Here is a 15,485-nt window from a genome sequence, read left to right on the forward strand (position 1 = left end):
CACAACTCTTTTAAAAACTCAGTTTTAGGGCCTAGATTTTGATCATTGAATCAGAATCTAGTTTTATTCTGAAGTTTTTCAGAATATACAAACAGTTGAAAATGTCTAAGTTTATGGTATGTATAAGACAGGACTGGGACTAGGAGTGAGGTAAGAAAGGTGCCTTGATCATTTTCAGAATAATCTATACAAACGTAAATCATTTAGTACTCCTTTAATTAAATGTTAATTTATACACAAAAAGCTTAGTCAACAAGGAAGATCAGACTAAACTGTACACTTAAACATGGTTAAGAAGGTAAATGTTACACGAGTACTTAGCCAAAATTAAAAACAACAAAAGAAAGAAATATCTTTACTTGTAATTAATCCAGAATGACATACCAGATTAAGTTTATTGTTTGTAAAGCTAATGAAGGCACTGCATCATTACAAAACAAGCCAAAGAACTAAAAGAATCACATAAGAACATGAGAATCATGCATACCTTAAACTTACTTAATTTAACCATTTCATATTGCAAATATGCCAAGTAAAGCCCATAGCAAACATTAAGAATCTGACACTGTTGACAACGGCTCCTTTAAATCTTTGACCTTTCCTCCAACATTTCTGATCTTTCGTTTAGGGTTTCTTTAAGGAGACATTCTCTTCTACTGACTACTTTAGAAATGGTATTCACTTGGCCCATTGCTCTTTCAACTTAACATACTTTTTTGAATTCTCCTAGTTTTAACCATCTTTAGATGATTTCTTTTTTTTTTTTTTTGATGATTTCTAAAATTATATTTATATGGTGCATCTCTTCCTTAAACTCAATTATGAATATTCAGTGTAAGAGATAACTGGGTATCTCATACACATTTCAAATACACATGTACGGTCAAACTCTCAATTTGCCACTAACCCTGAAAGGATGCTGCTCCTATCATATAATTGCATCGCTATCTACCCAAACCAGAACCTGGAACACCAACTAGACTCCCTCCTTTTATTCTCCAAATGCATAAGTCACTGGTTCCTGGTGATTTTTACCTTAAGTCTCTCAGGGTTTGCTGTCTAACTTTTCTTATTGCCTAGTGTTTTGAAACCATTGTTCAATATAATTCACCCATTTCTTTTTTGGTTGTTTGAAGTAGCAAAATAAATCCAGTTCCCATAACTTCATCCCAGGAAAAGGAGTCTGTTTTCCAGAATATCTTACGCTGTGGAGCATGCATGTATCTACTTTTTGTCATTCAGTTGCCCAGTCTTGGATGACGCTTTTCGACCCCATGGACTGCAGCACACCAGGCCTCCCTTTCCCTCACCATCTCCCGAAACTCACCCAAGTTCATGTCCATGTATCTACTTAATGGCTTACAAATATTATAAAGATTTCTTACACTTGGAATTTTACCTGGAAGATATTCTTAGAGCCATCAAATAATCAGGTAACCCTAATACTATCTTTCTTAGCTCCCATTACAATAACTTCTTAAAATGGGATCAAAAAAAGGATATACTAAATTAGTCCACTTTTCTATCGTATCTGAATCGCTAGACATGAACTACTCTTTGTGAAACCATGGCTCCCCTGTCCATGGAATTCTCCAGGCAAGAATACTGGAGTGGGTTGCCATTCCCTTCTCCAGGGGATCTTCCCAACCCAGGGATGAACCGGGGTCTCCTGCATTGCAGGCAGATTCTTTACTCTCGGAGCCACCAGAGAAGCCACCAGTTTTCTAGTGGAATGGATAAGAGAGAATGAGGTTATTTTTAATACAATTACCTACATTATCATGAAATAATATTTAGGACCAAATTAAACTTCAAACAGCTATACATTTTTTTATCACTATTATAACCTGGAGAATGCTATTATGTCATCTAATTCTAAAGATCAATAAATATTAATCTGAGATAGTATCCAAATTCATCACAAACCTGGCAGAGCATGCCCTAGAAATCCTTTCAATAGATGACATTTACCCTGATAACTCCATTTCTCTTTTGGATGGCAAGAGTTTTATAAGGGATCTATCTAAGAGACAATCCCCACAAGATGCTTCAATACAATGGATATTTGTCTTTTTCCTGCTAGACCAAGAGAACTACTATATTTCTTTTGTCTACTCAGGATCTACCATAATATATAATAAAATTGAGTGCTGAATGTGATAATGAATGAAAGAATAATAAATGGAGGGAAACAGAACATTCCATAATGTATTACTAGGCAACTAGATGTTTAAAAAATAAATAAGTTTATACTGGGGTACTAAAATGTTAACATGCCTCTGAAAGTTAAATAAATACTTATGTGCAACAGGAAATTTTTAGAAATACAATGTTTATCAGAAACTATGTATGTACTTTTTTTAACTATGTACTTTTTTTCTCAAAAAGTAAAGGAGGACATATTAAAGAGCAATAGGGCCTTGGAACTAATCCTCAAATTATAGTACACCTCTTCATCAACTCTAGTGCCATTTCTGAAAAAAGTACAAAGTACCTAATTTTAAAAAGAAACCTGCTACAGTCCCACTACATTAAACTTTTATTTCTATACAAACATACTGCATATGTGTATTTCATACATATGAAATGATTACGATATAAGCTTATTTTGGTATCAAAGCATTTTCACTAGAATAGAGAAGGAAAACTGAGCAAAAAAAAAAAAAAAAAGGAGTTGTGTTGCCAGGAAGAGAAAGTTGTAGTTAGGAGTCAAAACGGAAGAAATTTTTTGTATTTAGGATAGACATCAAAAGTTAAAGAGAAATTAGTATCAAAATGAGAAATTAATATTAAAGTTACTTTAAACAAAATCCCATATTTTTGGAAATTAAGTGTCCATTTTTAAGTGATGGGTGTACCTAAGAAGGCATAACAAGGAGAATCAGAAAATATGTCATAATAGAAATGAAAAGAGAATTTACCAGAATTTGTTGCATGCAGCTGAAGTTGCTTGATGCAATTAAATACAATATGGAGTTTTGAAATAAGGTATAAAAACAAATAAAAGCACAAAATTTTATGAAATTTTAATAAAATATGTACTTTACTTAATAATACTGTATCTTTCTTCTCTGCAATCACCCTATGTGTTTTTTTCAGTCTAACTTTATTGAGGGTTTCAATGGCTAAGTCAAAGATCTCTCAGTAAATGTCAAATTGCACTAGAAAATATAAACGTTATTTAAAAATATGTTTGTATTGATTTCTAACATTATCTGATAGTGATAAGAGAACAGACTCTGTGTAATTTAAAAAACTTTAGACTACAAAATTTTTGCACTTTGTTTTATGTCCCTGGATATGTTTTCCGTGTCTCCTAATTTACAGTCTATGGGAACTTGAATAGAATTTATATCTTACTATGGTGTTAAAATTATATAAATCTTAATTATTTTGAATTGTATCACAGTGCTTTTCAGGTCTACTATATCCTTCTACTTCTCTGAATATTCGTCCTATTAATTTTTGACAGTTTGATATTGAAATTCCATATAAAGTCTTAATTTATCTACTAAAAAATTGTAATTTATAGTGGAACTATATGTAATCTTGCTCTGTATTTTTCCAGGTCTCCTATAAATGTGTTCTTATACTTTCATTATTAAAAAAAAAATTAAAAACAAGAAGGAAAATATTAAGAGATGGCCTTGAAAACCTATTATACACTGAGTCTCAGAAAAGAAACTAAGAAAACATACCTTTCCAACCAGTTTTTAGTCCCAGTTTAATGAAATCAAAACACAACTAACTCCTGAGTACAAATGACTTAAGGTACGGTGCTAAAGAAAAACATGATATGAAAGATAAATGCTAGAAAGAGATCGAATAATATTAGGATTATTCCTTTTTTACATGAAGTATTATTTGCATCATACTATAATTTAGAACCTCAGATGGAACTATAATTAAATAAGTTCACTGTTATTTATAAAATTATAGTAGAAATATGTGTGTTCAAATTAGTTACTCATCCTAACTTACTAATCACTTCAGTATTTATATTTATTGACTACCACACAATAAACTGTGGAAAATTCTTAAAGAGACTGGAATAACAGACCACCTTATCTGTCTTCTGAGAAACCTGTATGCAGGCCAAGAAGCAATAGTTATAATCGGACGTGGAACAACAGACTCATTCAAAAATTAGGTACGGAGTAACCTGCTTATTTAACTTATATACAGAGTACATGCGAATGCCAGGCTGGAATCAAGATTCCTGGGAGAAGTATCAATAACCTCAGATATGTAGATGATACCACCTAATAGCAGATAGTGAAGAGGATCTTAAGAGCCTTTTGATGAAGGTGAAAGAGGAGAGTAAAAAAGCTGGATTAAAACTCAACATTCAAAAAACTAAGATTACGGCATCTGGTCCCATTACTTCAGGGCAAACAGATAGAGAAAAAGTGGAAACAGTGACAGATTTTATTTTCTTGGGCTCCAAAATCAGTCGATGGTGACTGCAGACACAAAATTAAATGATGCTTACTCTCTGGAAGAAAAGCTTTGACAAACCTAGACACCATATTAAAAAGCAGAGACATCACTTTGCTAACTAAGGTCCACAGTAATCAAAACTATGTTTTTTCCCAGTAGTCAGTCATGTACAGATGCGAGAGTTGGACCATAAAGAAGGCTGAATGCCGAAAAACTGATGCTTTGGAATTCTGGTGCTAACGACTCTTAACAGTCCTTTAGACAGCAAGAAGATCAAACCAGTCAATCCTAAAGAAACTCAACCCTGAATGTTCACTGGAAGGACTGATGCTGAAGCTGAAGTCCCAATACTTTGGCCACCTGACGCAAAGAGCTGACTCACTGGAAAAGACCCTAATGGGAAAGATTAAAGGCAAGAGGAGGAGGGTAAGACAGAGGATGCAGTGGTGGATGGCATCACTGACTCAATGGACATGAGTTTGAGCAAACTCCAAGAGACAGTGAAAGACAGGGAAGGCTGGCATGCTGCAGTCCCTGGAGTCACAAAGAGTTGTATACAATTTAGCAACTGAACAACAACAAAATATACCATAGATTACTCTTTTCAGGAGATTACAAAATAACACATAAAAAGATGATGGGTATTACTCATCAGGGAAAAAAGCATATATTTCATAGGTCATTTAAATAGTAGAAATAATGTGTTAAATCAATCAGTAAAATGAGAGGAGCACAGAACGGTTAGTAAGGCATTATACAGAAACAGAAGAAATAAAAAACTTTATTTTCTTGTGACCACAGACCAGAGTAAGCTAAGAATACAGACTGAGGTTGACCAACTTCAGAAAAAATGAATAAAACTGAGATACAACTGCCCAGGTATCACCCTCATTCCCATCAGCAGTGTATCTCCCCTGAGATTAAAGATTTTATTGTAAGAAAAGTTACATATAGTTAAGTGAATAAATATAGTCATCAGAAGCAAAACCACACCTAGTCTAGTTTGCTCTATCATGCCTCATAGTTAAATGTTAATACAAGGACTGGGTGACATACAATGAAAGAGAACATAAGGATACAGTCTTTTACTATAGACTAAAGAAAGTAGCATTGACTATAAATATTCAGCAACATCCTAGGAGTACTGTCTATTTTCTGCTTCTATAATCAATCTCAATCAATATAAGTGAAGTCTCTCACTCGTGTCCGACTCTTTGCGACCCCATGGACTGTAGTCTACCAGGCTTCTCCGTCCATGGGATTTTCCAGGCAAGAATATTGGAGTGGGTAGCCATTTCCTTCTCCAGGAGATCTTCCCAACCCAGAGATTGAAACCCGGTCTCCTGCATTGTAGGCAGATGCTTTACCATCTGAGCCACCAGGAAAGTCAATGTAAAGACACTGAATATTTCCTGCATTCATGGAATCTCACCTTCCTGTCTCATCTGATGCCACCAATGCATCAGAGGATACTAGAGAGGAATACAAGTAAGTCAACAAAATGAGTTACTAGGATAATATTAATAGCATAAGGCCTCATGCTGGCAGAGACTGTAGGACACAGCTGAACCTGTGGACAAAGTCATTTTTCCCTTAAGCTGAGAGTTAAAACAACAACAAAGAATAACAAAACTTACTTTCTCTCTCCCCCTCTTCTCTTAATTTTATGTAAGTATCATGCTCAAAAAAGAGTCTGCAATAGATTGCAAAACTCACCGGCTCTTGTATTACATAGTACTTCAAATACACTAGACCCGAACAGCACTGATCGCTTGCAGCAGAAAATCCATATATAACTTTACAGTCTACCCTTTGTATTCACTATTCTGAATACACGGGTTTAACCAACCATAGATCACGAAGAACTGAAGTATCCAAAAAGAAAAAATTCACGTTTAAATGGACCTGTACTATTGAAACCCATGTTATTCAAGGGTTACTATGTGAATTAATTATATTCACATACTGATACCAGGGATTTAGATATGTTTTAGATGTTATTTCTTTTTTTTTTAAATTAAATATGTTTTATTGCAAAATTAAATTAACCCATGTCTATTTGTAAAAAATTTAGCAAATATAAAATAAGCAGTCCTAACTAACGAGAGAAGAGAACTTTTTTTTTTAATTTTATTTTTAAACTTTACATAATTGTATTAGTTTTGCCAAATATCAAAATGAATCCGCCACAGGTATACATGTGTTCCCCATCCTGAACCCTCCTCCCTCCTCCCTCCCCATACCATCCCTCTGGGTCGTCCCAGTGCACCAGCCCCAAGCATCCAGTATCGTGCATAGAACCTGGACTGGCAACTCATTTCATACATGATATTTTACATGTTTCAATGCCATTCTCCCAAATCTTCCCACCCTCTCCCTCTCCCACAGAGTCCATAAGACTGTTCTATACATCAGTGTCTCCTTTGCTGTCTCGTACACAGGGTTATTGTTACCATCTTTCTAAATTCCATATATATGCGTTAGTATACTGTATTGGTGTTTTGCTTTCTGGCTTACTTCACTCTGTATAATAGGCTCCAGTTTCATCCACCTCATTAGAACTGATTCAAATGTATTCTTTTTAATGGCTGAATAATACTCCATTGTGTATATGTACCACAGCTTTCTTATCCATTCATCTGCTGATGGACATCTAGGTTGCTTCCATGTCCTGGCTATTATAAACAGTGCTGCGATGAACATTGGGGTACACGTGTCTCTTTCCCTTCTGGTTTCCTCAGTGTGTATGCCCAGCAGTGGGATTGCTGGATCATAAGGCAGGTCTATTTCCAGTTTTTTAAGGAATCTCCACACTGTTCTCCATAGTGGCTGTACTAGTTTGCATTCCCACCAACAGTGTAAGAGGGTTCCCTTTTCTCCACACCCTCTCCAGCATTTATTACTTGTAGACATTTGGATCTCAGCCATTCTGACTGGTGTGAAATGGTACCTCATAGTGGTTTTGATTTGCATTTCTCTGATAATGAGTGATGTTGAGCATCTTTTCATGTGTTTGTTAGCCATCTGTATGTCTTCTTTGGAGAAATGTCTATTTAGTTTTTTGGCCCATTTTTTGATTGGGTCATTTATTTTTCTGGAGTTGAGCTGTAGGAGTTGCTTGTATATTCTCAAGATTAGTTGTTTGTCAGTTGCTTCATTTGCTATTATCTTCTCCCATTCTGAAGGCTGTCTTTTCACCTTGCTAATAGTTTCCTTTGATGTGCAGAAGCTTTTAAGGTTAATTAGGTCCCATTTGTTTATTTTTGCTTTTATTTCCAATATTCTAGGAGGTGGGTCATAGAGGATCCTGCTGTGATGTATGTCAGAGAGTGTTTTGCCTATGTTCTCCTCTAGGAGTTTTATAGTTTCTGGTCTTACATTTAGATCTTTAATCCATTTTGAGTTTATTTTTGTGTATGGTGTTAGAAAGTGTTCGAGTTTCATTCTTTTACAAGTGGTTGACCAGATTTCCCAGCACCACTTGTTAAAGAGATTGTCTTTAATCCATTGTATATTCTTTCCTCCTTTGTCAAAGATAAGGTGTCCATATGTGCGTGGATTTATCTCTGGGCTTTCTATTTTGTTCCTTTGATCTATATTTCTGTCTTTGTGCCAGTACCATACTGTCTTGATAACTGTGGCTTTGTAGTAGAGCCTGAAGTCAGGTAGGTTGATTCCTCCAGTTCCATTCTTCTTTCTCAAGATCGCTTTGGCTATTCGAGGTTTTTTGTATTTCCATACAAATTGTGAAATTATTTGTTCTAGCTCTGTGAAGAATGCTGTAGGCAGCTTGATAGGGATTGCATTGAATCTATAAATTGCTTTGGGTAGTATACTCATTTTCACTATATTGATTCTTCCAATCCATGAACATGGTATATTTCTCCATCTGTTAGTGTCTTCTTTGATTTCTTTCACCAGTGTTTTATAGTTTTCTATATATAGGTCTTTAGTTTCTTTAGGTAGATATATTCCTAAGTATTTTATTCTTTCCGTTGCAATGGTGAATGGATTTGTTTCCTTAATTTCTCTTTCTGTTTTCTCATTACTAGTGTATAGGAATGCAAGGGATTTCTGGGTGTTGATTTTATATCCTGCAACTTTACTATAGTCATTGATTAGTTCTAGTAATTTTCTGGTGGAGTCTTTAGGGTTTTCTATGTAGAGGATCATGTCATCTGCAAACAGTGAGAGCTTTACTTCTTCTTTTCCAATTTGGATTCCTTTTATTTCTTTTTCTGCTCTGATTGCTGTGGCCAAAACTTCCAAATCTATGTTGAATAGTAACGGTGAAAGTGGGCACCCTTGTCTTGTTCCTGACTTTAGAGGAAATGCTTTCAATTTTTCACCATTGAGGATAATGTTTGCTGTGGGATTGTCATATATAGCTTTTATTATGTTGAGGTATGTTCCTTCTATTCCTGCTTTCTGGAGAGTTTTGATCATAAATGGATGTTGAATTTTGTCAAAGGCTTTCTCTGCATCTATTGAGATAATCATATGGTATTTATTTTTCAATTTGTTAATGTGGTGTATTACATTGATTGATTTGCAGATATTGAAGAATCCTTGCATCCCTGGGATAAAGCCCACTTGGTCATGGTGTATGATCTTTTTAATGTGTTCTTGGATTCTGATTGTAGAATTTTGTTAAGGATTTTTGCATCTATGTTCATCAGTGATATTGGCCTGTAGTTTTCTTTTTTTGTGGGATCTTTGTCAGGTTTTGGTATTAGGGTGATGGTGGCCTCATAGAATGAGTTTGGAAGTTTACCATCCTCTGCAATTTTCTGGAAGAGTTTGAGCAGGATAGGTGTTAGCTCTTCTCTAAATTTTTGGTAGAATTCAGCTGTGAAACCGTAACCTACAGCCCAGATTATTGTACCCAGCAAGGATCTCATTCAAGTATGAAGGAGAAATCAAAAGCTTTTCAGACAAGCAAAAGCTGAGAGAATTCAGCACCACCAAACCAGCTCTCCAACAAATACTAAAGGATATTCTCTAGACAGAAAACACAAAAATGGTGCATAAATTCGAACCCAAAACAATAAAGTAAATGGCAACGGGATCATACTTATCAGTAATTACCTTAAACGTAAATGGGCTGAATGCCCCAACCAAAAGACAAAGACTGGCTGAATGGATACAAAAACAAGACCCCTACATATGTTGTCTACAAGAGACCCACCTCAAAACAGGGGACACATACAGACTGAAAGTGAAGGGCTGGAAAAAGATTTTCCATGCAAATAGAGACCAAAATAAAGCAGGAGTAGCAATACTCATATCAGATAAAATAGACTTTAAAACAAAGACTGTGAAAAGAGACAAAGATGGTCACTACATAATGATCAAAGGATCAATCCATGAAGAAGATATAACAATTATAAATATATATGCACCCAACACGGGAGCACCGCAGTATGTAAGACAAATGCTAACAAGTATGAAAGGAGAAATTAACAATAACACAATAATAGTGGGAGACTTTAATACCCCACTCACACCTATGGATAGATCAACTAAACAGAAAATTAACAAGGAAACACAAACTTTAAACGATACAATAGACCAGTTAGACCTAATTGATATCTATAGGACATTTCATCCCAAAACAATGAATTTCACCTTTTTCTCAAGCGCACATGGAACCTTCTCCAGGATAGATCACATCCTGGGCCATAAAGCTAGCCTTGGTAAATTCTACAGAAAAGTAGAAATCATTCCAAGCATCTTTTCTGACCACAATGCAGTAAGATTAGATCTCAATTACAAGAGAAAAACTATTAAAAATTCCAACGTATGGAGGCTGAACAACACGCTGCTGAATAACCAACAAATCACAGAAGAAATCAAAAAAGAAATCAAAATTTGCATAGAAACGAATGAAAATGAAAACACAACAACCCAAAACCTGTGGGACACGGAAAAAGCAGTCCTAAGGGGAAAGTTCATAGCAATACAGGCACACCTCAAGAAACAAGAAAAAAGTCAAATAAATAACCTAACTCTACACCTAAAGCAACTAGAAAAGGAAGAAATGAAGAACCCCAGGGTTAGTAGAAGGAAAGAAATCTTAAAACTTAGAGCAGAAATAGATGCAAAAGAAACAAAAGAGATCATAGCAAAAATCAACAAAACCAAAAGCTGGTTTTTTGAAAGGATAAATAAAATTGACAAACCATTAGCCAGACTCATCAAGAAACAAAGGGAGAAAAATCAAATCAATAAAATGAGAAATGAAAATGGAGAGATCACAACAGACAACACAGAAATACAAAGGATCATAAGAGTACTATCAACAATTATATGCCAATAAAATGGACAACGTGGAAGAAATGGACAAATTCTTAGAAAAGTACAACTTTCCAAAACTCAATCAGGAAGAAATAGAAAATCTTAACAGACCCATCACAAGCACGGAAATTGAAACTGTAATCAAAAACCTTCTAGATGTTATTTCTAAAAAGTGGTTTTAAAAGTTTTCATTATACTTATCAAACTGTATTATAGCTAGGCATAGATGTTTGGATCACTTTTCTACACAGCATAACAAATTACCACAAACCTAGCAGCTATGAACAGCACATATGTATTATCTTGCAGTTTATGTGGGTGAAGAAGCATCCTGGTATAATTTTGCAGATCATCGACCTTGCTCTTTCTTGTTCATAAAGTGAGAGCAATATTCTTCTGCAATTGTTGACATCTTGAATAGAAGTAGAAGGTCCCAATACTTAGATATTACTGTCTGGTACACATAAAATTCTATAAAGATGCCTCTGTTATCAGTCTGTCATATCTGTCGTATCTTATCTCAAGGAAAAAATCTATATGAAAACTTAAAAGTGGTTGCAGCACCCTTACCCGGTTTCTATAAAATGGAGATAAGCATTTAATTGTGTGTTTCCATCGTTAAGACATGATCTGGAAGATGTGTAATTTAGTAAGATTAAATTCTGTATATTTAAAAGTGAAAAGTGATAAAATTTAGTAACAATAGTTATAATTAATATTTTCATATTTAATATGTAGTCAGGTAGGAAAAATAATTAGGTAATCCTTTTAATTCAATTTAAGCTTTTATTTCAGTACTGAAATAGGTATGCTATTGGTATATTGACCATTATTGCATAATTTTGTAACTCTATCAGGAACACCATATGCATTTCTTATCATTTTGTTATTAATCTGCAAAGAGCACCAATAATTTTCATTTAAATTGTCAAAGTGAGGTTGTATATATGAGTGTCACCAATGAGAAAATTTTTATTGATCTTAAAAACACTGAAAATTAAAAGGCAACAGAGAAATTAAACCATGGTATTTCTAACTTTCATTTTACCTGCAGTGTTAGACTCTTAACTGCATTCCATACTACTCCAATAAACTCTTTCATTCTTTCTTCAGGACTTCTACAGCCTTCAGTTATCGTCAGCACAGCTTTCACAGGAACTGACAATGGTCTGGATTCTAAGAATAAAAACAGATAGGATAATTTAATAGAAATGTACCATGTAGTTTCACATAAATATACAGAAAATATTTCTACTCTTACTTCTTCCCTTGTTTAAAATTTTAAAATATATGAGATTATAAAATATATTAGATCATATTAACTGAAAGAATTATTTATTTTCACAATTATTCCAAATCAAAAAAAAAAAATCTGTTAATAGTCAAGAGAGTGAAGATGACTCTTTTTCAGAGATTGATGACTGGGATGTCAGTTTACGGAGTAACAGTAATGCTCTATTTTTTGAATACATGGATGTGTTTACATTGTGAAAATTTACTTAATTATAACCTAACAATTCATTCATTTCTCAGTATGAAGTTAAAATATAAATAAAAATGTAATTGAAAAATAAAACTGGACTTCCTTCACCCAGAATTAACAGAAAATGTGTCTTCCCAAACATGAATTTTCCTGAGAATAAAAGCTTACTCATAGTATCTCTCTACTTAAAACACTGGTTTTGATAGTAAGCAAAAGAAGCACTCGGCTTCCTCGGTGGCTCAGACAGTAAAGAATCTGCCTGCAATGCAGGAGACCCAGGTTTGATCCCTAGGTTGGGAAGATTTCCTGGAGAAGGGAATGACTACCCTAATACAGTATTCTTCTCTGGAGAATTCCATGGAGAGAGCAGCCTGATGGGCTATAGTCCATGGGGTCACAAATATTTGAACATGACTGAGCAACTGACACTTTCATTTTCACTTTCAAAAGAACTGATTACATAAAAACCAGGTATTTGTTACAAGAATTTTCTTTGTCTAAAACAAAGAACTTAGAGAAATTCAATAATTTTTATAATGAAAATTTCAGAAATCAAAGAATAATTTATAACAATATATGTGGACATGTCTTATATATATGTTACATTTTAGATGGAGAAGCTCTATACAGTCAGCAAAAACAAGACCAGGAGCTGACTGTGGCTCAGATCATGAACTCCTGATTACCAAATTCAGACTTAAATTGAAGAAAGTAGGGAAAACCACTAGACCATTCAGGTATGACCTAAATCAAATCCCTTATGATTATACAGTGGAAGTGAGAAATAGATTTAAGGGCCGACATCTGATAGATAGGGTGCCTGATGAACTATGGAATGAGGTCTGTGACATTGTACAGGACACAGGGATCAAGACCATCCCCATGGAAAAGAAATGCAAAAATGCAAAATGGCTGTCTGGGGAGGCCTTACAAATACCTGTGAAAAAGAAGAGAAGCAAAAAGCAAAGGAGAAAAGGAAAGATATAAACATCTGAATGCAGAGTTCCAAAGAATAGCAAGAAGAGATAAGAAAGCCTTCTTCAGCGATCAATGCAAAGAAATAGAGGAAAACAACAGAATGGGAAAGACTAGAGACCTCTTCAAGAAAATTAGAGATACCAAGGGGACATTTCATGCAAAGATGGGCTCGATAAAGGACAGAAATGGTATGGACCTAACAGAAGCAGAAGATATTAAGAAGAGGGGGCAAGGACACACAGAAGAACTGTACAAAAAAGATCTTCACGACCCAGATAATCACGATGGTGTGATCACTCACCTAGAGCCAGGCAGCCTGGAATGTGAAGTCAAGTGGGCCTTACAAAGCATGACTATGAACAAAGCTAGTGGAGGTGATGGGATTCCGGTTGAGCTCTTTCAAATCCTGAAAGATGATGCTGTGAAAGTGCTGCACTCAATATGCCAGCAAATTTGGAAAACTCAGCAGTGGCCACAGGATTGGAAAAGGTCAATTTTCATTCCAATCCCAAAGAAAGGCAATGCCAAAGAATGCTCAAACTACCACACAACTGTACTCATCTCACACACTAGTAAAGTAATGCTCAAAATTCTCCAAGCTAGGCTTCAGCAATATGTGAACCGTGAACTTCCAGATGTTCAAGCTGGTTTTAGAAAAGGCAGAGGAACCAGAGATCAAATTGACAACATCTGCTGGATCATGGAAAAAGCAAGAGAGTTCCAGAAAAACATATATTTCTGCTTTATTGACTATGCCAAAGCCTTTGACTGTGTGGATCACAACAAACTGTGGAAAGTTCTTCAAGAGATGGGAATACCAGACCACCTGACCTGCCTCTTGAGAAATCTGTATGCAGGTCAGGAAGCAACAGTTAGAACTGGACATGGAACAGACTGGTTCCAAATAGGAAAAGGAGTACGTCAAGGCTGTATATTGTCACCCTGCTTACATAACCTATATGCAGAGTACATCATGAGAAATGCTGGACTGGAAGAAGCACAAGCTGGAATCAAGATTGCCGGGAGAAATATCAATAACCTTAGATATGCAGATGAGACCACCCTTATGGCAGAAAGTGAAGAGGAACTCAAAAGCCTCTTGATGAAAGTGAAAGTGGAGAGTGAAAAAGTGGGCTTAAAGCTCAACATTCAGAAAACGAAGATCATGGCATCCGGTCCATCACTTCATGGGAAATAGATGGGGAAACAGTGGAAACAGTGTCAGACTTTATTTTTTTGGGCTCCAAAATCACTGCAGATGGTGACTGCAGCCATGAAAGTAAAAGACACTCCTTAGAAGGAAAGTTATGACCAACCTAGATAGCATATTCAAAAGCAGAGACATTACTTTGCCAACAAAGGTTTGTCTAGTCAAGGCTATGGTTTTTCCTGTGGTCATGTATGGATGTGAGAGTTGCACTGTGAAGAAGGCTGAGCGCCGAAGAATGGATGCTTTTGAACTGTGGTGTTGGAGAAGACTCTTGAGAGTCCCTTGGACTGCAAGGAGATCCAACCAGTCCATTATGAAGGAGATTAGCCCTGGGATTTTTTTGGAGGGAATGATGCTGAAGCTGAAACTCCAGTACTTTGGTCACCTCATGCGAAGAGTTGACTCATTGGAAAAGACTCTGATGCTGGGAGGTATTGTGGGCAGGAGGAGAAGGGGACGACAGAGGATGAGATGGCTGGATGGCATCACTGACTCGATGGACGTGAGTCTGAGGGAACTCCAGGAGTTAGTGATGGACAGGGAGGCCTGGTGTGCTGCAATTCATGGGGTCGCAAAGAATCGGACACGACTGAGCGACTGAACTGAACTGAACTGATACATGTAATTGATAGAGTGCTATTTTAAATACTATAAAATAAATGACTCAGATCTTGGTTTTCAAGACTTTTACTAAGCTAAATTTGATAATCATTGGGTAGTCTCCAAACTAAGTGCTACCACATCATCACTATGAGAATGACAAGTGCTATTATCTACTCAGACTTTCCCTTTCCACTCTATTTGGTTCACATATTTGCATTTATAGTAGATTCAAAGTCTTAAGGGCATGGAACATAAACCTTTTATTCTCATGCTAATAATACTACAGCCTACCACATTATACACATTCAGTTCAGTTCAGTCACTCAGTCGTGTCCGACTCTTTGCGACCCCATGAATCGCAGCATGCCAGGCCTCCCTGTCCATCACCAACTCCCAGAGTTCACTCAGTCTCACGTCCATCGAGTCAGTGATGCCATCCAGCCATTTCATCCTCTGTCGTCCCCTTCTCCTCCT

General features: G+C 35.8%; 1 protein-coding gene across 23 annotated transcripts in view; it reads right to left on the bottom strand.

The window, feature by feature from the left end:
• Positions 1 to 15,485, bottom strand: part of VPS13B (vacuolar protein sorting 13 homolog B) — an 851,071-nt gene that overhangs the window by 446,599 nt on the left and 388,987 nt on the right. For 22 of the 23 annotated variants that reach the window (XR_008702388.1, XM_055546536.1, XM_055546537.1 and 19 more), the window contains one exon: positions 11,786 to 11,913. Coding sequence is in view for 22 of the 23 variants with exons in the window: in XM_055546536.1 (XP_055402511.1) it covers positions 11,786 to 11,913 (128 nt within the window). In the remaining variant the exon portion in view is untranslated. Of the gene's footprint in view, positions 1 to 8,898; positions 9,231 to 11,785; positions 11,914 to 15,485 lie in introns of those variants that run through there. The other variant, XM_055546555.1, reaches the window with a different exon arrangement.

Source organism: Bubalus kerabau, chromosome 14 (genome assembly GCF_029407905.1).
Source record: "Bubalus kerabau isolate K-KA32 ecotype Philippines breed swamp buffalo chromosome 14, PCC_UOA_SB_1v2, whole genome shotgun sequence".
Taxonomy (NCBI): domain Eukaryota; kingdom Metazoa; phylum Chordata; class Mammalia; order Artiodactyla; family Bovidae; genus Bubalus; species Bubalus kerabau.